Source organism: Rhea pennata, chromosome 1 (assembly GCF_028389875.1).
Source record: "Rhea pennata isolate bPtePen1 chromosome 1, bPtePen1.pri, whole genome shotgun sequence".
In the NCBI taxonomy this organism is placed as follows: domain Eukaryota; kingdom Metazoa; phylum Chordata; class Aves; order Rheiformes; family Rheidae; genus Rhea; species Rhea pennata.
The window spans coordinates 100,181,079-100,207,276 of NC_084663.1; the positions used below are offsets into that span (position 1 = coordinate 100,181,079).

General features: G+C 38.5%; 1 protein-coding gene across 1 annotated transcript in view; it reads right to left on the bottom strand.

Moving 5' to 3' along the window:
* Positions 1-25,664, bottom strand: part of PROS1 (protein S) — a 36,720-nt gene extending 11,056 nt beyond the window's left edge. The window contains exons 1-11 of the mRNA XM_062596990.1: positions 25,528-25,664; positions 21,819-21,976; positions 20,711-20,735; positions 20,303-20,389; positions 16,369-16,491; positions 16,109-16,231; positions 13,905-14,030; positions 6,381-6,502; positions 3,680-3,798; positions 1,404-1,593; positions 252-419 (exon numbers count right to left, since the gene is read on the bottom strand). Coding sequence (XP_062452974.1) covers positions 252-419; positions 1,404-1,593; positions 3,680-3,798; positions 6,381-6,502; positions 13,905-14,030; positions 16,109-16,231; positions 16,369-16,491; positions 20,303-20,389; positions 20,711-20,735; positions 21,819-21,976; positions 25,528-25,606 — 1,320 coding nt within the window. The 5' untranslated portion in view covers positions 25,607-25,664. The remainder of the gene's footprint in view (positions 1-251; positions 420-1,403; positions 1,594-3,679; positions 3,799-6,380; positions 6,503-13,904; positions 14,031-16,108; positions 16,232-16,368; positions 16,492-20,302; positions 20,390-20,710; positions 20,736-21,818; positions 21,977-25,527) is intronic.
* Between the last annotated feature and the right edge of the window lie 534 nt (positions 25,665-26,198).

The following is a 26,198-nucleotide window of genomic DNA, read 5'->3' on the forward strand; positions in this document are numbered from 1 at the left end:
AGGAAATGGGATACAATATCTTGAAAGATAGATTAGCCCCTAAGCATTGCATTTCTGTAACTGAAACCTAACCAATGATAGAACACACATTTATTTTCAAAACAGAGGTTAATAACCCTGTTTTCATTTTTCTAAATAAGTTTTATGATATTCTTTCCTCTGTGACTACTAAGCAAACAACATGCAAAGACACAAATAGCAGAACAGCCTTAATCAGCACTACTTTTTTTTTTTTTTTTTTTTTGAATTACCTGTTTAATAAGTGTGCTGCCTACTTTGCGAGGTAATCCTGCAATATACACCTTAGTTTCCAAGAAACCATGTGACTGCTTAAAGAGAGTTCCTGGGCTGTTAATATTCATCACTGCTTCTTTAGCTATTTTCACACTGATGCTGTTTTCTAGTTCTTCTACTGAAATCTAGAATTAAATATAAATAATTACATATATACACATAACATATGCACATAGTAGAATATTTTAAAATACCAATTATATATACCTTATGAAGCCCACATAATGTATGTCTAAATATCTCAATTTTAAAATGGTTTTAATGCATTCACTATTTCAGGAAATTTAAGCTTGAATCATGGTAATTGCCCATACCCAAGGACATTCCTGGGATTAGAATCTGCTGTTCCAGCCTCCTTTTTTTATCCCAGGAAAATCCATATAATTGGTAAGAGTTTGTTTTATGCTCAATGCTCTATAGAGTTTGCTGGAAGCTGGTTTCTACAATTGCTCTATGTTCCACCTGCATTTGGCACAAAGCGCTTTGTGTCACTGCAACCTGTTACAGAGGATTGAATCTCAGGGTCTGGATCTCAACAAAATCAGTTCATCATCAAAGTAGGCTTTTAATCTGAAGGAAGTTGTACTGAAATGGAACAGGAGATATGTTTTTTTTTTGTTTAAATACTAACTAGAGTTAATAACTTGGTCTCATTCATAGACCCTATAACTGAACAAGGCCTTCCTTCTTAGTGAAAGATAAGGTATGCAAACTTGAAGAATAAACTGGATTTCTGGTCTAGCAAAAGTTAATCTTGCTCTTTAGATAAAGTGTGTCAAAATTATGCATCTACTCATGCAATCACACTTCTTAATATTCTGCTGCTTTTTCTTTTCTTTCTTTCTTTTTTTTTTTTTTTTTTTCAATGACTGCAAACAGTAATTCCTTTGCCAGCCAGTGGTAATTATCTCTCTAGCAACGCTAAACAGGTGCCAGAATTTCCAAGAATGAGGCATCCTTGCACAATTTTTGTTGATTTTTAAATCTGGGATTGGGGGGCATCATTTTAAACCTCTTAAGTAGCTTAGTTTCTCCCAGATTTATATATCAGAACAGATCTTTCCCATAGGTGTTTAATGAAGGGCAAGAGAGAGGAAAACTATGCTTACTATATGCCATAGTCCATCATTAATGGCTTTGCCTCCACTGGTGACTTTTGTTCCAAATTCATTCTTGAATTGAATTTCAATCTTCCCATCACGAAGAGCAAGCAAGATCCATGCCGCATTATCCAGGGATTCTGCATATAATATAACTCCCTCTGCATCGTATGTCCGGAAATCAAATTCTGCTGAAAATCTGAATTATGAAGAAGGAATTTTATTATTAAAAGAGATATGAGATACTGAAGAGGCTGGTGTAAGCTGTTAATAGGGTAGCAAAGCTCATAGATATTAATCTTCTGGTAACTGTATTTGTGCAGTTGTGATATTTGCATAACTATTAGTCAAAAGCATAATCCAGTGCAAGCCTTGTTCATCTGAATGCAGGGAAAAGTCTCATGATTAAAGCCCCTGGTTTGGAGTTGAAAGACTTCTGGTTTAGTTTCCAACTCTGCTATGAGCTTTGCATGTTAGGGATATCACTTGCCACTAGAGTAGGAAGACAGAGGTAACGTTCCTGTTGCTTACTGTGGAGATGCAATGTAGGGGAAAATATACATTATCCATGATGTGTTCTAATACAATGGGAAGGACTTTATAGGTCCTATAACTGAGCAATTCATTTTAGTTACTATTGTCTTTACAGACTTCATTCTATAATTGGAGGATATGTTGCCTGCATCTTGGAACTGGATGAACATTATCTATCTATCATTTATACCAAAGTTGTTATTTGTATTACAGTAATGGCTAGAGTAGAAGAGAGACTAAGTATAGTAAGAAACAGTTCTTGTCTCCTAGAACTTTTGGACTAGATAAAATAAATTAAGGATACAGAAAGCTTACAGAAATAAGGGCTTGCTGAAGATGACAAAGCAGATCTGTAATTGAGACCCTGGGTCACTTTCACTCCCAGTCTTGTTTTTTGTCCACTAGATGTCATTGTCTTTCACATAAACCCACAGAAAAGCATTCTGTATTTACACAGAGACTATTAAGATAGTTTCAAACATTTATCATCTTAGAAAGGTCCCCTAGGAGAGCATTAATGCCAGGTCAAATTGGACTCAGCAGAGGAAAAATTATCAATATTTATACCCTTTAGGAAGGTTCTGAGGCTCTGGGGATCACCAGTTCAACAGCTGCTCCTCTTGTTTCCCTGGAATTGTTTGGTCAGTAAGTCAAAGAGTACTGCCATTTCAGTTGCCACTGTGAGGAAGTTCAAGAGCAATAAAGAGGTTGCTTCCATTGGCAATTGTTCTGACAGCTATAAAGGAAATCCTGTAGACAGCACAGCAGACACAGTGTTGTGCTTTATCAGCGTCTTTGGAATGCTGTGTGAAGGAAAGCACCAAGGGGGATTTCCACCTCGTTTTTGTTTCTCAGCAGTGTATCTATATATACATATATATATAGTATGTTACAGCTTCTACCCAAAGCAGAAGTAGCAGCAACATCCAAACTTAAGCCATTCCTATATAGAACAGCAAGCTATACACTCATTTTTCTTATAACATCCAAATTTTATGATGAAAATTCTAAATGTCTCACTGTATCTGTATCACTATCTCTCATCTTCCCCAACCTCAGCTCTTTCCTTCAAAGGAAGAGCAGCATAAAGTACATGAAGAAGCACTAGTCTTTTGCTCTCTTCTCCACACATCCATGGGACCTTCATATAACCTATATTATACCTACTGCCATTGACCCTTTTCCTTTTTTGCACACTCAAGCCTTGATCTCTTTGAATTCTCTTTCTTGCAGTCCACATGTCTCTCCCTACAGCAGCATCACTAACTTGTACTGTAATGGTCGGATGACTTCAACTTTTTCATTCATCAGTGTGATCATGTTCAAATGCCAATGGAGCATGTCTGCCATGGCTGAGTGCTGTTGTCTTGCTGGGATATGTCTGCTACTGCATCCTACTTGCTTCTGAGGTATCTAAAAGAAACCTTTCAGTTTTATCGTGCAAGAAAGCTGCCACCTGTTTATACCGATGAGCTGGCTCAAGGATAGAGTACGATCAATAAGAGATGCTGTAGACTGACTCCAGACTCATTACTCTTGTCTGCCCTCTTTCAAATGATGCTAGACTCCTCTAAGTGCCAGTATATGCAGGAACTTCAGTTAATTCATTCTCCAGACAAAAGTATCTTAACCAGTGGGGAGATGGTGATATGATTTAAGCACGCAGTGCACTCTTTCTGCACTCTGAGAAAATTAATGGAAACAAATGCCTGTAACTTACATCCATACTTTTATCAATAACAAATGCTTACCTGGTGACATTTGGCAATTTAAACTTTAAGTACAGAACAGGAATCCCTATAAATTGTTCTGCCAGGTAAAGCAGTTCATAATTCTTTTCAAAGTTCAGTGGGATACATACTGGAACAGGCTGGAAATAATGGAGAAGAAAAAAGCAGTCAACTCTGCACAGTGGTATTATTTCATGAAACAACTTCTGTTCCTTGCTATTAGCCTGTCCTCCTGTTCTTCTAAAGTAACGGCTTATTTTCAGTATTCAGATTTAAAAACAAACAAAAAAAAACCCAAATAAACAAAAGAAGCCCTACCACAGCGGTGTGATTTGGGGAGTTTTGCAGGGTGGAAGTCGGTGTGTCCATGTATCTAAGTTGTTCAAGGGTAATTCAGGATGAAATATAGTTCTGCCTAATTCCAACTAGTATTTAAATAATTAATATTAGAATCAAGACATTAGGGCCTCCAATCTTTCATCAGGCCATTTCCTTTCACAAGGGACCTATGACACTGTCTGCCAGCGTTCTGCCAGGTTTCATTATTTAAGTTGTATGGCATATAAAGATAGTGATAGAAGGAAATGGGGCCAGAGAAGATTTAAATAAAATAGGAAATAATCTTTTCTTTCCCTCACATATACTGATATAAATTACGCATAGTTGAACAGTCTGCAGTACTATTACCTAGTACCTGAAATACGAAGTAACAATTACAAGTGGATTTAGTAATAGATTAATGGAAATTTTTCAGTCTAGCTGCTCCTTGTATGCACCTCTTTATGTAAGCTGTGGAAAGGGATGCTGATGCAACCAGCAGTGTGCTTCCTGCTGGAATAACACTGAACTAATATTTTTGCAAACTGTTAGTGGGAGTATGATGCTCTTAATGTATATTCTCAGGAAAACTGTAAAGGAGAGGTTCTAAATACATGTAGCAACTAAATGTGTCCCAACAGTACATGAAACTGGGGTTAATCCTGATGCTCTAGTCAAAGTCCAATGAGAATAACAACAGTCAACCAGCTGCAATCCCAATCAGAAGAGAATTTTAGCACTTATATTGTTTCAGGTATTTAAGTACCTGCAGTTTTAAAAGCTTCTGTGTTCCAACAGTGAACAGACAGACCTTTATATCTAGGAATAATGTATATTGTACATGTGGTGTAAGTTTAAACAGGCAAAACATTCAGTAAACTAAATTCAGTCAGCTCCTATCCACTCGAAAGCGCTACTGCCTTTTTTTTGTCATTTTGTGAAACATTTGCCAAAATTCATGTATTAATTATCTACAGTTTTGTCTTGAGACTAAAGGAAGTACTCAGACTTCCTTTATGTACAGGGAACTAGGTTCTGCATATGGAGAGGCAGAAAGGCTCTTTCAGAATGTGGTTCAGAGTACATATCTCACTGACTACTAGCAGAAGCTTAAGAGCCTTTCTAATTTAAAGTTATCCCTGTATATCTTTTGTCATGGCCGTATACTGGTTCTACAGAAGAGAAACAAGAACAATAAGTGTGAAAGGCTCTTCTATTTTCAAAACATGCTGGATTTTTGCTAGTTTGATAAATGGCTAATGATTAACATTCCCAAACTCTGACCTGTATATTCATGATGCAGCAATTTCATTAAATGTACAGGCATTCCTCCTGAATTTTGTTCTCTGCCAGTATGACTGGTCTTTGGATTACATATATATTTTCAGCTTCTGACACTATTTTTGCAATTAAAAAGCTTGAAGCTAACTTCCATATATATGCTTACTCACTTTTGAAACAGCAGTATTGCAAGAAAATATATAACAAGGCTAGAAAATGCTCTTCCTTCTCATCCCATGAATAAGCAACGGGAAATACAATGACTCCCAATGTTGTTCGGATATTAAATTTTGGAGAGCGGAAAGATTCTAATAAATACATACTAGTGCAGTGCCAGACCTTGTTCCTACAGTTTAGGCCCAATTTTATTATACTGTGTTAGAGGTGTGGATTTTCTTTTTTTTTTGGAAGTTATCTGAGCTCACCTCACATAACAAGTCTCAGCCTGCTTGAACCTTTCAAAGTAGACAGAGAACCATTCATGAGAAAATCCTTTTACTGGAACTCTATATAGTTCAAGTTTTCTGCTACTAAAAAGTGCAATGCTCAAACTGAGTAAGAAGAGTCCATCTTGGGCCGTGAGATACTCTCCATGGGCAAATGTTACCAAGGGCTTTTTCTTAAGTTATAGCAAATCAGAACTGTGGAAAAAATCCACCTATGGCAGATCAGGTATGTGGAAAAGAATTCAATTTTTTTTCAATGGGAAAAGCATAGAGTAATTCTGAAAGTGAGTGAATCCTTTGTGCAGACTAAGGAAAACTTGGGAATATATGGCAAATAAAGTATTCTGGTTATGAGTAAGCTGAACAGGAATTACTTGTTTGATAGGAGAAAGCTGGGGCTTTTATTTTGGAAGCAACTAGGGAATAAAAAACACTGGCCAAGGCAGGCACCTCCCGACAGGATTCCTGTAAGTGAGCATGCATAAACTGAATAGCATCCAAATCCCTACTGGGTATGCTTCATGAACCAAACCACAGCTGAGTCCCCAGTACTTTCTCAGCAATTTTTAATCAGTTCTTAAATAGTTTTCTATATTCCCTAATCTAACACACCCTGTCATAAAAAAATATCCAACTTTGTACTTTTACCCATAGAATTTTACATTGTGCAGTTTTACCTCACAATTCTTCATGTCTTTAGAAAGCTTGAAGCCTTTCTTGCCATCACAATAGCATCTATAACTTCCTGGAGAGTTTACACAAAGTTGAGCACAAATATTTTCAGCACATTCATCAATATCTAGGAGAAATGGAAGTGTACAGAAGATTTATTCAAAGAATTCATGATACAGACTGAAAACAAATAACTAATGCAGTAATGGACAAGACGTTCTCTGGCATAAAATGAATTGAATAGGTGACTGTTGCTAAGCTAAACTAATGCTAATGGATGTCTCCTGTTTAAAATTTACAATCTAGAATTACCTTCTGGGTATATAAGCCTTAGTGTTCAAATAGATACCTTGTGAGCAGAGCTGGGGAAAATACGATCTGATTTGCGAGACAGTAAAAAGCTGAGCCATAAGGTGGTGAATTAGTGAAAGAAACCTCCATAAATCACTACCATTTACGGCAGATATGCCATTCTGGGTCAGATCTCTTCCCTTCCCCCTAGATGTCACGCAAAGTTAGAGTATTAAGTGATATGCCAAGTAGCTAGAGAAGGTGCATGTTTTATTCATGTAAGACCAAAATGATCTCTAAGAGCAAAATATTCCTTAAAATGACATACAATAATTTCATTAAAAAATAAGTCTTAGGCACCATCTATCTGTGGAAACCAATCATATTTGAGTAACAGCAGAACATGCTTGTCTGTGAATAAGCTAAAACGTTTTCTATTTTGTAGGCTGTACACAATAATTTAGAAATGAATAGTTGTGTAAAAGGCTAATGTAGCTGTTAGATTTATAATACAGAAACAAACAAATTCTCTCTTGGGTAAGAAACTCTAATGAGGGTGATCTTGGGCCTCAGACTGAAGAAACTGCACTGCTTGCTTTGAAATGAATGTTCTGGTGGGAATAAATGATTTTGCACTGATGTATGCATTTTAAAAATCTGTTTTATATAATGCTAGTTCTTTTAAGATTAAAATACTTTTTTTCTGTTCCTTAAAAAAAAAAAAAAAAAAAAAAAGATGAAAAACCTTTCTGGTGAAGTGCTACTTTGCAGTAAGCATGCATAATCTTCTAAAACAGGATACTACATTTTGCGAGTTGTGAATGCTATTCTGATTCCTATCTCTGCAGTGAATGATCATGATCAAACTGCTTAAATTCTGAGTGCTAGCAGTTTCTATACTATTTAAATTTTAATAATAGGAAACTTTTCATCCAAACGTGAGGTTAGTTTCCTCAGCCTAGCCTTCATGGCTAGGTTGAGGAAACTAACCTCACGTTTGGATGAAAGTTCCCTATTATTAGACTGTCTTGCTTGTCTTTTCCGTAATTCATCACTGCAAGGGGTCTGTGTTCAGGCTTACACATCCTCCTACATGAGTGTAATCAGATGAAAAACAACAACAACAACAAAAAGCTGCACAGTTGCTTGCTGCAGCAAATACAGCCAAAACTTACAAATTCTGCTCAAGGTCCAGCCACGTGCTATGTCAGCTTTTCTGCTGTGCAGTTATGTGAGCTGTGAGTTACAAGATTCAAATGCAGTCTTCTCATGGTGTTCATGTAAAGCCCACCTTTTTCTGCTCACCTCCCATTCTACCCTCTGATCTCAGTAAGTTCTACTTGTCTTTATATAGCTTTGTGGTACCAAACTTTCATGTTTACTCTTCATGTAGACTACTGAACAGTGATTGTTCTGAGTCATTTCTCCTCCAGAGTGATAGCTTATCTCTGCCCTACCAAGTTGAGAATAATCTCCTGTCTTGTAGCAGGCTGATGGAGTATAACAGAGTGCTTTGGATATTCTTTTTTCTATTTTTGGAAAGAGTTCCAATGCCATTTTGAACTAGCTTAATAAATTTGTGTATTTGCACTGCATGGTAGAAGCACATCAGGTGTCTCGGATGTTCAACTAAAGAAAACTACTATTAACTCTACAGTATGTTCAAGCTGTGCAGAACTCAACATGGCATTTTCTAGCACTCTAAAGCCAACTCACCACCTTCCTTGCTTCCATTTTGCTAGAAAAGAGTTCCCTTTCCTGAAAGGGGAGTGGCCGGAACAGTGACAAGGTTCTCCGTGGGAGTTCTCTGCATGTAATTATGGTACTTCTAAAAACAGTGAATTCAGACCAACGGCTCTGCGTGCTGTTCCATTGCCTGTTCTAGGAGAATTCTCTGAGGATATGTTTGGTTATAAAGACAAGTAGAAGACCTTAAGTATTTGGCCAGCAAATGCTGCCTGACACGTTTGCCTCTTCTGAGGGAAGGTTTGATAAATACTGGAAGAGATTTCCTGAGAAATGAATGGAAAGATGATGACTGTGGCTTTTGGATTGTTCAGGCTCTAACTGATCTTAGGTGAGTAGCTGCAGAAAAGACTACACGAGAGATATTTCTCCTTTCCTCTGTTCCTTCAAATGTGCATCCAGAATGTCAGCTAACAGAGTAAAAGGAATTGCTTATGTAGAAGTAGAGAAGTAAAGGTGTTTCTTCAAGTTGATTTGACATACATTTTACAGATTTTTTTTGCTGTTGCATTACCATAACTTAATTTTTTAAAAAATGAACAAATTAAATTGTGTCTGAAATTACAAAGTCTCTACTCTGCCCATATATATAAATATATACATATATATATGTACATATACTTGTACAAACTCCTGCAGATATAAATTACCGACCCCCTGCTGATGGCTTGATTCCCATTTCATTCATTTTGGCCTTTGCTACCGGTAGTACTTAGAGGAATAAGATACCAGGGCAGGTTGCCATATTTAAGTGTTTGTTTCAGAAGCTTATCCCAAGTTCTTTCTGTATGCCTGGGACGTAATGCTCACAAATTAGTTGTGTGGCAGTATTTCTGTCTGTTAAGACAAATTTTGCTGATGCACATTTGTGAATCATTGACTCCTCTGTTTCCTCCTTTTATGCTTAGATGACCTCTCTACTGTTTGGCATGTTTAACTCTTTTCAATTTAGTAATCATCAAAATGTTTATGGTCTTGGTGGGTTGCCTAACCTGATAGAGATTGCAAACTCAGCTTGGTAAAAGAGATTCTGCTGTGAAAGTCACTTCGTAGTAATTTCTCCTGACTGGCAATCTGATGTCCATTTAAAATTAAGACAAGCTATAAACAATGTATTACAATGTCATCAGTTGCTTTTTTTTGGTTTTACTGTATTTTCACATCCTATCAAACTTGCAAATGAGGCAATGATAAATTCCAAAATGTAGCTGACTCATACTATGCTATAGGTGAGAAGAATTCTTCCTCCGTCCTTCCCTACTCCACCTGTTTTTGGAAAAATACCTTTCATTCCATTATGATCATTTGGGGTCTGAAGACCCATTTAAGTCTGAGGACATAGATGATGCTACAAAGAAGAAATAAAAAAAAAGTGATAGCCTGTCTCACTGTGGAGATGTAAAAGAAAACACGCCACTGAACACCTCTTGAAAAGAATGGCAGCAGAAAGACTCTGAGGGGGAGCAAGACCCTGAACTGGAGTACTTTTCCAGCAAGGGTAAAATCAAATCTCAGCACCTTTCTTCCCAGGCCCAGTACAGCGGTATGACTCTGTATAGACCTTTTAGGAAGCATTGTTCTCTGTGAAAGATCTTGTACCCCTTTCAGTACATTAACACATAGCAGTAGAAAAGCAAAACTATCAGCACTGGATATTCAGCAGCACTAGGGTAAATCTGCATGCTGAATTCTCTGAAAGCAGGACTTACTTCAAGCACATTCCTTGGCCCCAGAGCCTGTAGATAAACAGAAGCTTAGGAGGTATTATGAAAGCTTATCATACAGTGCTTGACAGATGAATTTCTATCATTATACCAATTACTTATAGACTGGCATCAATCTGGGGTGTCAATTTCCATTACTAATATCAACCTACTGCTCAAAAGTAAGAGGTCTGCCTCCAGTGGATATTCCTGAGGGATATGCAAGCTTCTTGCACAGGTACAAAAGTCTCATTTCTCTGCAGACATTTTGGAACTCCCTATCAGTCCAAATGGCAGGATCTCACTGTGTAGAGCTAATTGCCCTGCTACAAAAATGCTGACTTGTACAGGGAGATGAGGAGCAGGTTTTTTGGAGTTGTTTTAATTATGTATGCTGTAATTATCCTGCTATTCTTTCAAGATGTACTCAACATCTTTGCATTGTGTTATTTCAGAGGCTTCCCACAGATCTCTCCACATGTCAGTCCCATATCATATGAGAAGCTCCTCATATAAACCTATGATCCTGAGTAGCACGCTGGGTTCATTCAGCTGCTTTCAGTGGAAGACTAAAATCACAAAATCATAGAACCAGTAAGGTTGGAAGGGACCTCTGGAGATATCTAGTCCAACTGCCCTGCTCAAGCGGGGTCACCTACAGCATGTTAACAGGGTTGCATCCAGACGGGCTTTAAATAGCGCCAGAGAAGGAGACTCCACAACCTGTGTGGGCAACCTGTGCCAGTGCTCTGTCACTCTTGCAGGGAAGAAATCCCCCCTCACGGTCAGGTGGGACTTCCTGTGCTTCAATTTCTGCCCATTGCCTCTTGTCCTGTCACATGGGACAACTGAGAAGAGTTTGTCCCCATCCTCCTGACACCCTCCCTTCAGGTACTTATATACATTGATAAGATCCCCCCTCAGCCTTCTCTTCCACAGGCTGAAGAGGTCCAGCTCTCGCAGCCGTTCCTCAGAGGGCAGATGCTCCAGCCCTCGGATCATCTTTGTGGCCCTATGCTGGGCTCTCTCCAGTACCTCCATGTCTCTCCTGTACTGGGGAGCCCACAACTGGACGCAGTACTCAAGATGAGGCCTCCCCAGGGCTGAGGAGAGGGGCAGGATCACCTCCCTCGACCTGCTGGCAACACTCTTCCTAATGCACCCCAGCATACCATTGGCCTTCTTGGCCACAAGGGCACATTGCTGGCTCATGGTCAACTTGTCGTCCACCAGCAAATAATTTGCTGCTTTGAGTTGCTAAGTTACGATAAAATAAGCCACAAAGAAACTGCCAATTCTGTCCTAGCAGGGGGCTGCCCTATATAACACTAGGGGAAAATGGTGATTTCCCCAGAGCATGGATGTGGATGAGCAGGGTTTTGTGCATGTTAAATATGGGAAGGGGAAAGGCTGATTCCCTGTCTCAGATTTTCAGATTATGTGCTAAAATGGATTAATATCTGAAATACAGGCATACTCTGTGCTGTTTGATTAACTTGTTCAGTCACTGCTTTAGGAGAAGATCCTCTTTTAGAGAAGGAAGATGGGCATGAGGTAAAGATATGCAAAATTTTTAGGTCATTCTTTAAAACATAGGTTTGGTGTGGTTTGCCTCTTAGATACTGACTGAAAACCAGGCCCTTCTGGCACAATAGGCATATCGCTCATCCCTACTACTATCTTTTGTGTTAGAGTGTTTGAAATTGAAAAGGTGGACCAAAGAAGATAAACAGATTCTGTATCTAAACTAGTATGATTTCTGTGAAACAAACACAGGATTGTACAGGTACCTTCTATTGATGGTGGCTTCTAGAAGGTGGGGACGAAGAACTACTGTAGCAACCTTCTCCTAAGAACTGTTAAAAAAAATTCTTTTCTATTCCTCTCTATTGCATCTGCCGTTGTAGACACAGATGTGCATAAATGCATGTCAACCTGACTCTTCTAGTAGGAGAGACTGAATTTGGCAACCCACACGCAACATGACAATGAAAAGCTAATTCTTGTCTGTCTGCACAATCCTGTCCTTAGACAGGATTTGGTGACTCACTTAATGTGGTTACAACTAGGTCTGAAAGCTTAGCAGCATTATCTTTCTTCTAAGAGGTAAGATTTTGTTGCTTTTAATGTCTGCACCCAGCAACCTTCTGGGATCCCCAATTTCAGAAGAAAAGTAATACTTAAATTTGATTTCATGTAACCCATATATCTGCAGGGAGTAGAGAGAGGGAAGAGAATTAGGTTTTTTTTACTGCAAGGTCTTTCTCATTCCAGTGCATGTAAAACAGACAGAAAATTCTGTCAGTAACAATTTTAGTTCCATAATAACTGGGCAAAGAAGAACAGATGTCTGAATATATAATCCTTATCACTGTACGAAGTTTTGTCACCAGAAAACTGAATGAAAAGGCATGGCCCAAAAGATTCATAATTAGTAAAAGGCTAGTTGTCTTTTTGAGCAATAACATAAAGGTAGAATTTTAATTAAAACTCGATCACTGATTATTTTTTTCTTAAATTGGAGAAATAAAAAATTTCTTCCCATAATAAAGCTCTAAGATCTCATATATTTCTTCCACAACTGAAATTTAATTTCTGATGTATGTATTAAACATACAGAAAGTTTAATTGGTAGTGAGAATTAAAATCTACTCTAGGGCAATTCTGCAAATACTTTAAAAATTTATTTTATAATGGTCTCTGTGAGAATAGCTTATTGCCACTTTACCACTAGCTATTGGTATTTTTCAACTTTGTTACAATTGTTACAGAACTTTATCTTGAGGTTCTTTCTTCCAGATTGTCACTTCAGAAAATAATAGTCCTGAGGAAAGACTCTTCTGGTGCAGCTCCTTTCACAGTATTCTTATAGATAAGGAAAAATGGGTTTCATTTTACTATGGGGTTCTTCTCATAAAGAATCTTTCACATGACTGTTGTGCTGTCACTCCCAGCCTGGAAGACAGGTTAGTTCACTCTACAGCAGTTACTTCCTAATGTAACTGGATACCCTATGGAAGGTTAGGGTATTAGGCTTGAATGTCATTTTAAAAGGGATTTGCTGACCCTCATGAAAAGTTCGTACATGTATCTGAAACATAAGGACCTAAAAAGGACAGAAAGATTAAGCCCTTGGCCATGTGGACTAAATAAGCACCTAAACAGCCTATCAGATGGGTAAGGAGAAGCTTTTTATGTTTTCTTCAAGACAAATAGGTTAAGTGTGATTTTCATTTCTGGTAGTTATGTCTTTCTAAGTCTTCCTAATTGTCTTACCTAGTTTGGATTTGGCAAATAACTATTACTTTTATCTGCTTTTACCATTACCTCACTTGAGTTAGGGATTTATATCAAGGTGTCTGACATCAAATATTTTACCCTTACGGGTGTAACAGTGCTTGCAACAGGATACCACTCTACTAGTGCACAGATCCCCAACATGTTGCTCCAAGTTATCTGAAAGAAACGTGTTAGCTGGTTTGAGACATAACCATGCAAGAGATCTGCGTGGACAGCGAGTCTTCTCTACTGCTAGACAGGAGACCTCCCATGAACTCAGAAAGTATCTGGCATACAGCAGGACAAAGAGGAGTATACCTTAACCCTCCAAGATCTGTGAGTAGGTCACAGCAACTACACATGCTTTATGCAGCACAGCCTGATCAACCCCCTAAAAGAACCAACGCTTGAGTCATATTGCAGTAGACAATATGAAGATTAATAAAATACATCACTACAAAAGATGCTGGAGTTTGCTACCATGTGTTTTTTTTTTTTAAAGAAACATACCTTCACATTTCTTGGAAGTTGAATTATATATGTAGCCTTCTGCACATTCACATTCATATTTTCCCTGTGTATTCTTACAGATGGCTGTCCCACAGATGTTTGGAAGTAGCACACATTCATTTATATCTAGAAATACAAACAAGTTATTAAAAACAAGTTGCTCTCTTGCATAACTTTTTGTCCTCACCCCTATCCAAGATCATGAGAACTTAGGCAGGGAACAGGGGAGCATGAATACTGCCAAATTAGGTCTTCCTTCCTAGGTTTAACAAGTGTTCACAGCAGAGTTTATCTACAGCAGTAAAGATTTCCAGAGGACTCAAAACAGCATTTCAGCTTCCCTTCACTGAAAAGTGAATTCTCTGTCTTGCCTACCTTTCGCATTCTCTTTTCCATTTTGTGGATAACAGGAAAAGAAGGCAAAAGAGAAATGTGATCTACAGATTTCCTATAAACTAAGCCAGACTGCATAATAAAATCATATCTTAGAAAAAGACATCCAGAAAGACACTGATAATCCTATCAGGGATTCCTACATGCTACAATCAATTCATCTCACAATCTCTTCAATTGGCTATGTTGACAGGTGTTCAAGTCTCTCACTGTCCCTCCATCACTCAAATCATTTTAGTATCTATCATCTTCCCTGATGTTTCCAATTTTTCAATGTCATTTTCAAAATGCAGATTCTAAACTGGATGCAGCATATGATCTTACTAAATGTCTTACAGACAGAAGAGTGTCAGTTTCCGGGTAGTACTTCCATTCCCACTTGTATGTGCAAGGATCCTTTCAGTTTTCTCCATGGTTTTGTGCTGATTGTGGAAATGGTACTGCACAGGTTCTGCTACTTGCTTGCTTGGACACACAAAACTTTTTAGTCAAAGCTGTCCACTTTTCTATAGTTCTGGTATGCACTACAAATTCCTAGGTGCATTAATTTTGTGCTTGAATGTAATCCAGTTTATCAGAAAAACTAAACAGCACTTTGGCTGCTTAGTCCTCACTCTAATTTACCAATCTGCCACTCTTTGAATGATCAGTATTCACATTTTTGCTTACATCACTAGTGAAAACAGTGAACAGAGTTGACCTTACCATTAGTTTTTGTAAAGCTCCACTAGAAGTATCCTCATTAAATAATCACCTCACTGAGAAATATTTTTTGAGATCTGTTAGCTGGTTCTTCTACTAAATTAAGATACATAGTATATACATATACATATATATATTTCTTTTTCAAAAAATCCCAGCTTTTCCAATATCTTTCTAAGACTACTTGAGAGGCTAACCAACTTATCTACCTGCCCTTCTTGATACAACAGCTAATTTCCACTCTTCTGGAATTTCTCTGGAATCTGTTCCTTCACAAAAATATATCCACTGAAAGAGGCAACAGTGGAAGATATTCACATCTAGCCTCTTAATAATTTGACTTTATCCAAAACTGTTGGCACAGTTCACCAGTAAAATAAATGATATTAAGATGAAGTGAGATTACACTTTTTCTAACTCTGCAGGAAGAATTGCTGCTTGTTACTATACACAGTCTTTATCTGAAATAGGAGGAAGCACAGAGGTCACAGTCAATAATAACAGACACACACTTTTAAGAAAAATGTTGTGCTGGGTGATATAATACAAGATTTTTTTTTTTATGAAGAGCATTTTCAGATTCATGAATAGTTTCTTCTCCAATGAACTTACAAACTCCTAAAAGAAAGAAGGGTACCACAAATTAAGAGTGATTCAAGCTACAGCACCATTTGTCAGATAGGATTTCTGTTTGTTAGCTGGTCCTACCAATCTAGATCCTTGTTTCAGCATACTATGTGTAACTAGTTAGTGACTGAAACAAAATACATCTTAGCAGGTAGTTAATAAGCTTAGATTTGCTCAGTTTTACATGCCTTTAGTATTGAAGCAGAATCTAGTATCTAGCCTTTCCATGCCCCCAGATTAGTTTTAACCTATTGCAGTTCCTTGATTTGGTTCACTACATAGTTACACAAATGTTTGTGGTGGTGTAAAGCAAGAGGTGGGATGAGTGGTCAGGTTTGGAGCAGAACTGCTTCTTTCAGAGGCAATGTCAGATGGTGCTGACTTAAAGCAGTTATGGAACCACCAGCATAAACTCTTTTCTTTCTAGTCTACAGGCAATGTACTGTCATGTAACAATGTTCTTGTTAAGTCACACTTCCTACCTCTGCAGTCTTGTTTATTTGTATGCATGAAGTAACCATCTTCACATAAACAACGGTAGCTTCCAGGTAAATTAGAACAATGTTGGCTGCAACCTCCGTTTATGTTTTCACATTCATTTATATCTAGAAGGAATACAAAATAGAAACCTTTGCTCAAAGATTCATTGGCCAATTATGTGTGTTGATACTACTCAGTAATACTAGAACAAATATAACTGTGTTCCTGAGAACTATCAGCACAATGACAGTAGAGACTGTACCTTCTTCACATTTCTCTCCTTGCCATCCTGGTTTACAGACACATGTATATTTGGCTTGTCCATCTATGCAGTCCTTATATCCATCTCTATGGCATGGTAGAGGGCTACATTGGTTTGAAATTTCTGTTGGAGGAAAAACATTGGAAATATTTGGGTTTGGGTGATTTTTCCTCGATAGCCAGCTTAGTCTGCTTTTTGTCCTTCCACAGGAACCTTTCACAAGAAAGGAAAGAGTTGGATGCATAAGATCAAGTACGTATATAACAACCTTGCTACTAATTCTGTTAGTAAAAGTTAGCAAGTGTCTAAAAAAACCAAGACACTTCCCCTTCTAAAGCTAATCCAAAGACATTATCACCAACACTCATACTTTCAAAACAATAGAAAACAAATGGCTCACTAAACCATGTTAATCCCTGAAAGCTGTGACCAAATGTAGGCTTGATACTTCATTACATTTTAAGGACTTATTTCACTTTTTACAGAACTATACTCTGCCTCATCATTTCAGTTGTCTTAGTGCAAATTTCAGCAGAAAAAAAACAAAGTCTAAAGAATACAGAGATCATTTTATTTGTTCAAGGAAGGTCATCTTTGCAAAGAATTTTGGAGCTCAGGTTGCCATGGCTGCACAGGTTCTGTGGGCAGACTAGACATATAGGTGTCCAATACTGTCACCTTTCACATATACTAGTTTCACTGACAGAAATGGAAACTTGGACTGGAAAGAGTAATTGAGGGCTCTTTGCACATGCTAGCATGACCTCAGAAAGCAAAGCTCAAAACAGAGTTTGTCGCACAGAACACAGAATTCACTTTTTTCCTCTACTCAAGATACATAAATGTCTATTAACTTTTCTTACCATTTTCATAATCTTGTATCAGCATACTATATGTATTGTTTACTTTTCCAGAGATTTATGCGAGGTTTATGGATTCTTTTGTCTGTAGGCCTCTAATAATTACAAACATATTGTTTCTACTTTAGAGTTACATTCTTACAAAACTCTAAAATGTCATTTTGAGGCTTGCTTTCAAAAAAAAAAAAAGTAGTGTTCTGACAGAACAGATAGCAGAATGAAAAGAAGGAAGGATTTTGTGAAATTCAGATTCAGAAAAATGAAATGAAAGACCAGTGTTTCTGCAGACCCACACCAACAGTGATTCTGTATATATGGCCCCACTGGATTCCTTAATTCTTCTTTATTGTGTTCAAAAGAATTGGGCCCCATCTAATAATAGATTTAGCCTTCTGTGACAAAGAAAACAAAATCCGATATTAGTATATTTGTAAATTAAATCTAGTTCTAATTAAATTCTGCTGCAAGTAAATCAAAAACCCCACAGGCCAACCAAGCTCAAAAAGTATACCACATCTCTATGATGGCAGTTGTGTAACACATAATACTCATTTTGCAAACTAAATGACTCCTGTTACAGGTGAAGATGGATAGGCACAGAAGAAATAAAAGGAAATGGGTTGATGCATGGCTAATTCACAGGAATTACCAAACGTCAGTTCTGGAAGGGCCTAAACTTTCTCCTCTTTCTTGCTTCTTCATTGCTTTTGTAAGTTCACAGAAAAAAAGCATGTGAACTAAGTTTGGTATAAGCAAGGCATTATGTAAATGATAGAAAGTGGAAGTTGATGCTCAGAGTGCACAAGGGAGTGGGGAAGAGTGGAAATGTTTCTGAGCAAAAGGCACTGGGGACACGTGGGAGAGCCACCTGAAAACACAATGGGTTCCATTAGCAGTGCTCAGTAGGAGTAGACAGAGCAAATTAAGTGCATAAAAGGAGGGAAAACCTCCCTAGGAACCTAGTCAGTGAAAAAAGGAGAACCAGTGAAATACACTGGAGGAGGAAGACAAGAATGGATGGATAATATAGAATAGAAAAAGAGATTATGTTCATAGATGAAGGATTAATGTGCCACAGAAGGGACAGTAATGTACCCATTTGCTCTGAAGAGAGGCCTGGTACTCCTCCTCTTCCCAACTGGGATGCTTTCTTTTCATCTATAATCCAGCTCTTTGAGAAACCTCTGTGGCAACAGCTATACATTAGAAGATTTACTCAGCCTACAGTGGAAGAGTAAGTGGCCAGGAACACGTTATGGTATCTATATCCTCTGCCACTCAAAGTATTTGATATCCCTGAAATGTATCATGGTAAGCTGCATAAACATAAATACAGACATTTTTAAGTGTTTATTTTCACATGCAGTCGTAAATATCCAGAGTTATGTGATACAGATGTTTAGGAATTTAAAGATGCAGCTTAGCTAGCTGCTTAGATTGGAAATGCCTAAGAAAGCCTGTGAAAATTTTCCTTTTCCTTCCCAAATGGAGTAAAAAAGTCAAAATATTCAATGACTTTGTTTTTTGAATCATTTATCCAGAAATGTCAGTGTTTGTAATGTGAAATAAGTCATTTGGACAAATAAGAAAATAGTTTTAAAATTCTGTTTGCATTGCCATTTTTTGCCTAGTTTTTCGGCTTGAGAAGATTAATATAATTATTATTTTAAAGTTATTTAATTTTGATTAGGAAAATCAGATTATCAAATCATTTTGAAAATATAAAAAAATGGGTCAATAAATTCAAAAAGTCAAAACTTTAAAAAGTCTGTTGGTGTCAATATCACAAAAAGCTTGTCTCAGTGAAAACAAGATTTTAAAACGACTTATATATTATTAATGGGAATTTTAAATCTCACTTATTTTCTCAGCAGTAACTCTTTTCCTCAATCACTGTGCCTAAATTTCTTTGAATACTCAAGCCGTAGAGACCTTTGGAATTTCTGTGCATAATCTTACCTCTCTTTTTTCCTGATGATTAACTAACAGTAACAGGTTTTTTTAATTTGATTTTATAATGTGAACCCAAAGAGAGAAATAAAATCCGTATCAAGTAAACTAGTTGTTTTCACTGGGAAATGGTTAGTAATACAGAAACACTGCACATCGCCAAACTAACTCCTTTCCTCCCAAGACTTCTAATGAGAGTGAGAAAGAGAAGATGAATGAGAGTACATTTTAGTTTGTGACAGCACGCACGTTGGCCAAGTGATCTGGAAAATATGTTCACTCATTACCATGTACAGTGTAATTATTAAGGACTTCTTTTTTGTTCTTAGTTGCTTTCAATGACAAAAACAGGGTCAGATGCTTAAGGATAAGTATGTACATTCAAACTCACTGAAAACTCTTTTGATGTAAGCAAGCTGTCAAGGTTTAAGAAATGTAGAGAGATGTTTCTATTGCAACAAGTAGGGAAGATGGTATTGCTTCCTTTCAATTTATTAGAAAAGATACTATTCACACTGTATTTATGAGTGTATTGGCTTAAAAACTATATGCTTGAGCAACACCACAGATTTCATGTTTTGTGATCTTATGTCTGCAGTCAGTGACTATGTTTCCTAGCTAATGTTTGCATTCTTCAGCTGGTAATGTTATCTACTTCATGAAGTGCTATAATTTAACTACTGAGCCGAAGAGTGGTACAGACGAGAATTAAGCTGAGGGTCTGTTCCCTTAACTGACAGAAAAGTATCAGCTAAATGTGAAGAGTCATGCACAATTATTAAAGACTCTGGTAGAGTGTAGAGGACATTATAATGGACGTCAGTGGCCTGAGGCAGCAAAATCTGCTGTGCTTCTAAAAGAGTTTTACAAATGGAAGCATTTTGCAAGTAACTACGCTTCTTTTCCAGAGGACAGTTAAAAATACTTACCTACACCTCTTATTCTGAAAATGCTCTGTCTCAACTAGTTGTTCTTATGTGAATTTCTGTTCCAGGTAATTATGGTTAACTCAGGCAAACAGAGATTTGTTTCTTTTTCTGCCTGTGTGAACTGCTTTCTAGCCATGCAAGTGTGTATACTTAGGTCTGAGTGCAGCAGGTGAAATGTACAACAGCAGTGCTTACCATTGACACAAGCCCTCAGGTCAGCTGGAGAATCTGGAGTACTTGCAATAACCCTGAAAACCCCTGCTCGATGGGAGGCAAGGCAGCCTGCAAATGCAAACGCACACAATCTGCTTATGATACAAATACTCATTTAGACTGAAATTACAACATCTTATGCACAGCATCTTCAAAGGGTCTGTTCTCACAGCTTGAATTAGAAAAACTGTCTGGGCATATTAAGGATAGCTGATCACAAACCCACCTTCTGAATGTCTCTGCTGGGATCTAAGCACACAGAACTCCTTGGGAGCTACTACGCATTACAATCATTAAGGAAATCATTCAAGCTCTATGGCTAGAACAACAAAACTAGTATAAATGTGTAGTAAATGATATACCAGGATTGGTCAGGTTTTTTGTACTTACGTAAATATTTGGGATAAAAATACTCCTGCAGAAAGAAAAGAAAAATAAACAATGAAAGAAATCTGATTTGGTGTAGGGTAGAATTATAGCAAAATATATTACCGAATACATTCTAAAATGTATTTGTATTATAACTATAACAGAAGCAAAGAAGAAAATTACTTTGATTCATAAATTATTGATAAAATTGTCTATATCAGTACTGTTTAAGTTATGACACCAGACATCTGTTAAACATAAGCCTCTGAGTTATCAGTGGAGGGAAGATTAAGGTCCTCATTGAACTTCATTTCTCTCTCAGTGAAACATTCAAAGTGAAGGCAATGAAAATGAGCTGAGTGTCAAAATGACTTTGAAAAGCATTTTCAGATGGCTGTATCTTGTCCAGTGTTAATCTTATTATAGAACAGCCTCCTTTATTGCGCTGCTGCCCCCGCCTTCCCAAAGTAATATGTTGAACATCCCACATGCAATTCATTTCAAATAAAATGAAAAGTGTTACTAAAATAGAAATTGTTAAAATACTGATGGCTGATTATGATGTAAGATGTAATCCTAACAATCAGTATATCCATATAGATGCAATGTTATCAAAGATGGAAATTTGAATTGGTACATAGTTTTCAAATCAAAACTTCATTTTAACCACTTATATTTTTAAGTAATAATTCATTTTATAATACAAAGCTGAATAAAATATGCCTAATATTAAATAATATGCAGTGGGAATGAACGGAGGAGAAGTGTTCTGACTACTATAAAAATAAGTTACAGTAAAATGTCCAATCTCTTCATTAAAAGGGTTGCATTGTCATGCATCCTCTGTGTAAAATTTTAATTGAAGCCAATAGGTTTCCCACACATGGAATGCTTGCAGACAACAGTGATCTAACATTGGTGATCCTTACTTTAAAATAATATCTACATAGCTATCCTCTGTTCTTATATGGTCTTCATTATTACTTGTGCAGGTTGTATATGCAAGAAAATATCACTAGATTTTGCTCTGTGAGCTCTTTAAAGCTTTGCAGTATGAATTCTATGTACTTCAAGCCTTTCCCTCTTCAAAAACTACTATCTGTCTCACAGACATTCATCAGACACTTACAGTTTCAGGATTATTTTCAAAGATTTCCCTGGCTTCTTCCTTATTGCATAATTCTTCAATGCATTCTCTTTCTAAATTTCCCTTCTTACTTTCTTCCATAAAAGAATTTGCTCGACGTTTCCTCACCAGGAACTCTGAGGCATACTGCTGTGATAAAACTTCGTAGAAACAAAGGAGTTATTTGTTTATTTTTAACAGCTGAAAAAAATGTTATGAACACTGACCAAATGTGAGCACATAACACAAAACCTGAATTAAATGCATAGTCATGGAGTGGCTGATTGCTCTAATTTTAGAAAGTGGGCAAGGGGAACATTCCGGGATTCTGTTTTCTGTATGTGTACTAGTTGTTCTTGATCTAATAGATCTGGAGTGACAAAACTGTTTGTGCAGTGCTGTGCCTGAAGCATAGTTTAAATTCCATATTCAGAAAAAGGCTTTTTTCCAGCCATGGATATTATGAAGTGAGGTATGTGACTGATAGTTAGGGAAATATTGTGAAGCCTCTTTTGAATTACCTTTTTCAGTGACCTAGAAGTAAATACTCTCTGATCTCTATTATTATGTGAGACCAAAATGTATCTTATAAAATCAAGCTATCTGATATTTGTAATTATCATAAACGTCATTTTATTCTTCAGAACTGTGAAGTGTAAGACAAAATAAAAGGTGAGAATTTTTTTCTGAGAAACATCAAGGTATATAACATACAAATACATTTAGATTTTATAAAGATAAAACAGAATCCTAGCAGATTATTTTATGACCATTGTGTTGTGTGTCATTATTTCATTTTCATGTATCTTGTCACTGCTATTTTACTGATTTTTATACAGATGGTGTGCAAATAAGTGAGCTGCGGAAATGATATAAAAATATTTACCTCAACACTCTTTGTCTCTGGTCCTTAATTTGTAAAACACACAAAACTAGAGGAATAGCAACTAAATCAGACTGGGGAATTGCTGCCTCATTGATTTTATCTTTGGACATTCCTTGTGATCAAGAGAAGAATAGACGAGCACAACTGGAAAAAGTCCAACTCATGGGGTTAAGGATCATGGCTGACATATGTTAACAAAAAGCACACTTCTACACCTGGCTTTCCTTTACCAGCATTCGTACAATTTAAACTCTCAGATGAGCATAACTGTGTGAGGGTCATGACACCTGCAGTGCAAACCAGATACGGTGTACATAAGTATTCATCACTAGTCTATGACGGAGATGATCAATTCAAGCAGACAGTCAATTCCATCTTGTTTGTGAATACATAATACCTCAAAATTGGAAAACCTTTGTGAGATATGCTAGCAGTTAAGTATAGCCTCCCCGCTGTCTGTGCACTATTAAATAGTTTAGCAGGAAAGAAAAAGTTATAAAGCTTATCAGAAAGAACAGCTAAAGAGGCCTAAAATTTCAAGCCTGGATTGGTCTCAGGTGACAGATATAACTAACACTATACTGCCATAAACACAATATTAAAACACTCTTATTAAATGATATAGAGCACAGCTGAAGCACTCAAAAGTGTTGCAATGTTGGACGCTGACCTGAAGAAACCTTACTGTGACAGCCTCTTGTATTTGATACGAAATAGGCTTTTATTTTCAAATTGGTTTACTCACTCTCATTTTGGTAAAACTGATCTTTCTGGTATGACTATTGGCAAGACTTCCTGAATGTCAGGTGACCCTGCTAAAGTCCTAAAGCTCTCCTTGATCTCAGAGAGCAACTATAAAGTTGCTTGGAAATGCAGGAAGAGCAGGATCAGCTGGTGCACTTCCCCACTACTGAGCATTTGAGCAGGTATAGTGAAGTCTTCTAGTGTTCATTTCTTCTAATATATATAAATCTACCTGGTGGTCCTACCAAAGACTGAAGTGGGAATAAGTGGTATGTATTTGTCATTACATAAAAGCAGGCCAATGAGAATGATGCTGAAGGTCTATCTGTTCTGAAATAACAGGAATGACAAATAATAGTAAAATTGTGTAAAGCAAGAGTAAACCCATGACTGCAGTACAAAGCCCTGCTACAATGGTTCAAATTTGTAAAATTCAAATGGATATGATTATGCTGATAGAAAAGAGTTTTCACCACTGTATGCCACTATGAAAGGGAGAATATGTACACAAGCAGAAAAACTCTTCTGGTTTTGTTTACATTGCTGTACTGTCAGTGCAGCCATGCTGATAAAGCTTTGAGGCAGAGCCTCTGTGGTGTACATGAGGCCTAATTCACAGCTGACTTTAAACAATCCTATGTTTTGATGTTTAGCTACATAATTCTAATTTGCATACATTTTTTCTGTAAATAAGTCAGAATTATCTGCCAATAATAATTGGCAGATTCCAAAACTTCACTATAATGCATATGCTTAAGAGAACTTGTTGGAGTTTTCAAGATTTACATCCAAGTGTTTGCTACAGCAAACTTAATTTAAGAAGACTTTTTAAGGTAAAAGAAAATATGTAGTTTCTGCAGGAAGAAGATTCTTTACTAAGAATGTCTTATTTACTTTTTCCTACAATATAGACTTTTCACGAACTTAAAATACAACAGATCCAAACTGGAAACAGGAACATTTATGAAGTTTGTAACTAATCCTGCGATGCTCACTGCTGCAGGTTATTACTGAGAAAAATAGCTTAGTTTAAAAATCATTAGCCATTTATATGAAAAGGAACAGCATGAGTGGGTCTTTTAGATGCAATAAAACCTAAAATGTTTGCCCATGCTTTGTGTTTCAGGGCATAAACTGGAAGTCCACCGCAGAGAAGGAAATTCCCTTTATGATTATGGCACAAGCTACATTGTTAAGACTTTTTTTTTTTTTTTTTCCTCTCCTCCTTCCAGAAATCCCTGGCATTTTTTTGAGCCAGAGATATGAAACTGGGTTAGAGAAAGGACGGACCACTGAAATTTTGTAGCTTCTAATTTTCCACTGTTTATTAAAAAAATGACAGTGTGTGCAGTGGGGAAGACAAAACAGAACACATGATGAAAACAAAAGAAAAGGACACGAGGGAAAAGATTTATTTTTAGGTCTGTTTAGAAACAACTTAGGAGGTGAACTTTCATCTTTCACTGCGGTTGCCTTTATAGTCAGAATCCCTATCATTTAAACAAAAGGCTGAATAGTAAACATCAGCGTTTTCCTCTGCCTGTTTAATCATTAGTAAAGCAGGTCAGAAAGAGCCTTATTCTCCTTGCGGTCTAATTCTGCTAGTTCCAGAAAAACGCTGGCTTCTTTCAGTACTCAGCTCAAAGAATCTGATCTTGAGAAAACGTTCGGTTTTTTTCTATTTGTGTGTGATAAGAAGCAGTTCTCACCTGACTGCGTATGTCGGAACCTATCTAGAGAGTCGGGGCTGTCTGCCTGGACTTCACAGTAGTAGCGGTCCCCTGAGACCACGATCCTCGGACTATTTTTTCCTGTGAATCACGCACTACATGGAGACGCTCTTTCCCCTAAGCTGCCCCCAGGGTCGAGAAAACAAACGCGCAAGGCAGGCGAACGCCAAGCGGCGCCGAGGCACCGCACAGAGGCGAGGACACGCTGCCCGCCCCCACCCCGCCGGGCGGCTCGCCGCGACGCCCGGCTCCGTGCCGGGGGACCGGCCGTTGGGCGCGCGAGTGCGCTAACGGCTGCCGCCCGCGCGCCGCGGCCCTGCTCGCGCCCTCCCCTCCCCCGCCCCCCACTCACAGGTCGCGGCCTCCGCGAGGGCGACAGCCAGCACCAGGGCGGCGAGCAGCGGCAGGCACTGCCTGCCCCGCGGCCTCATCGCTAGCGGGGGAGGCCGGGCCGCGAGCGGGCACGGCGCCGTGGCTGCGCTGCGGCTCCTTTGCGGGGCGGTGAGGCCGGGCGGGCCACTGGGGGCGGGAGGGAGGGGCGGCGGGGCGGGGGGGTAGGAAGGCCGGGCCGCCTGCCAGCGCCGGGCCGCGCCCGAGCGCGGGTCAGCGGGGCCCCGCGCAGCGGCGGGCCGTGCCTGCCCCCCCGCCGAGATGCTCCGAGGGGCGGCCCCGGGGACAGCGGCGCTCTAGGCGCGCCGGGCATCGCGAGGCAGCGGCGGGCAGGCGGGCGTGCGAACCGACCGGCCACGGCGCCTCCGCAGCGCCACCGGGTCTGCCGGCGCTCGTGCCTTTGCCTACTTGGGGGCGGGAGAGGGGGCGGGCGTTCCGTGGGTCCTCCTGGCAGCTGATTGGTTATTCCTCCGCGGCCGCCGAGGAAGCCACCCGCTCCTATTGGCTAACCTATAGGCCCGCCTCCTCTCGCCTCGCCTCCTGAGCGTTTGTGTTCCTCCGCTTCGCGCGTCGCTCGTGTTAATAATTTTGTCCTTGCCCTCTCCCCGTCAGCGGTAACCAGGGGTTACCGGC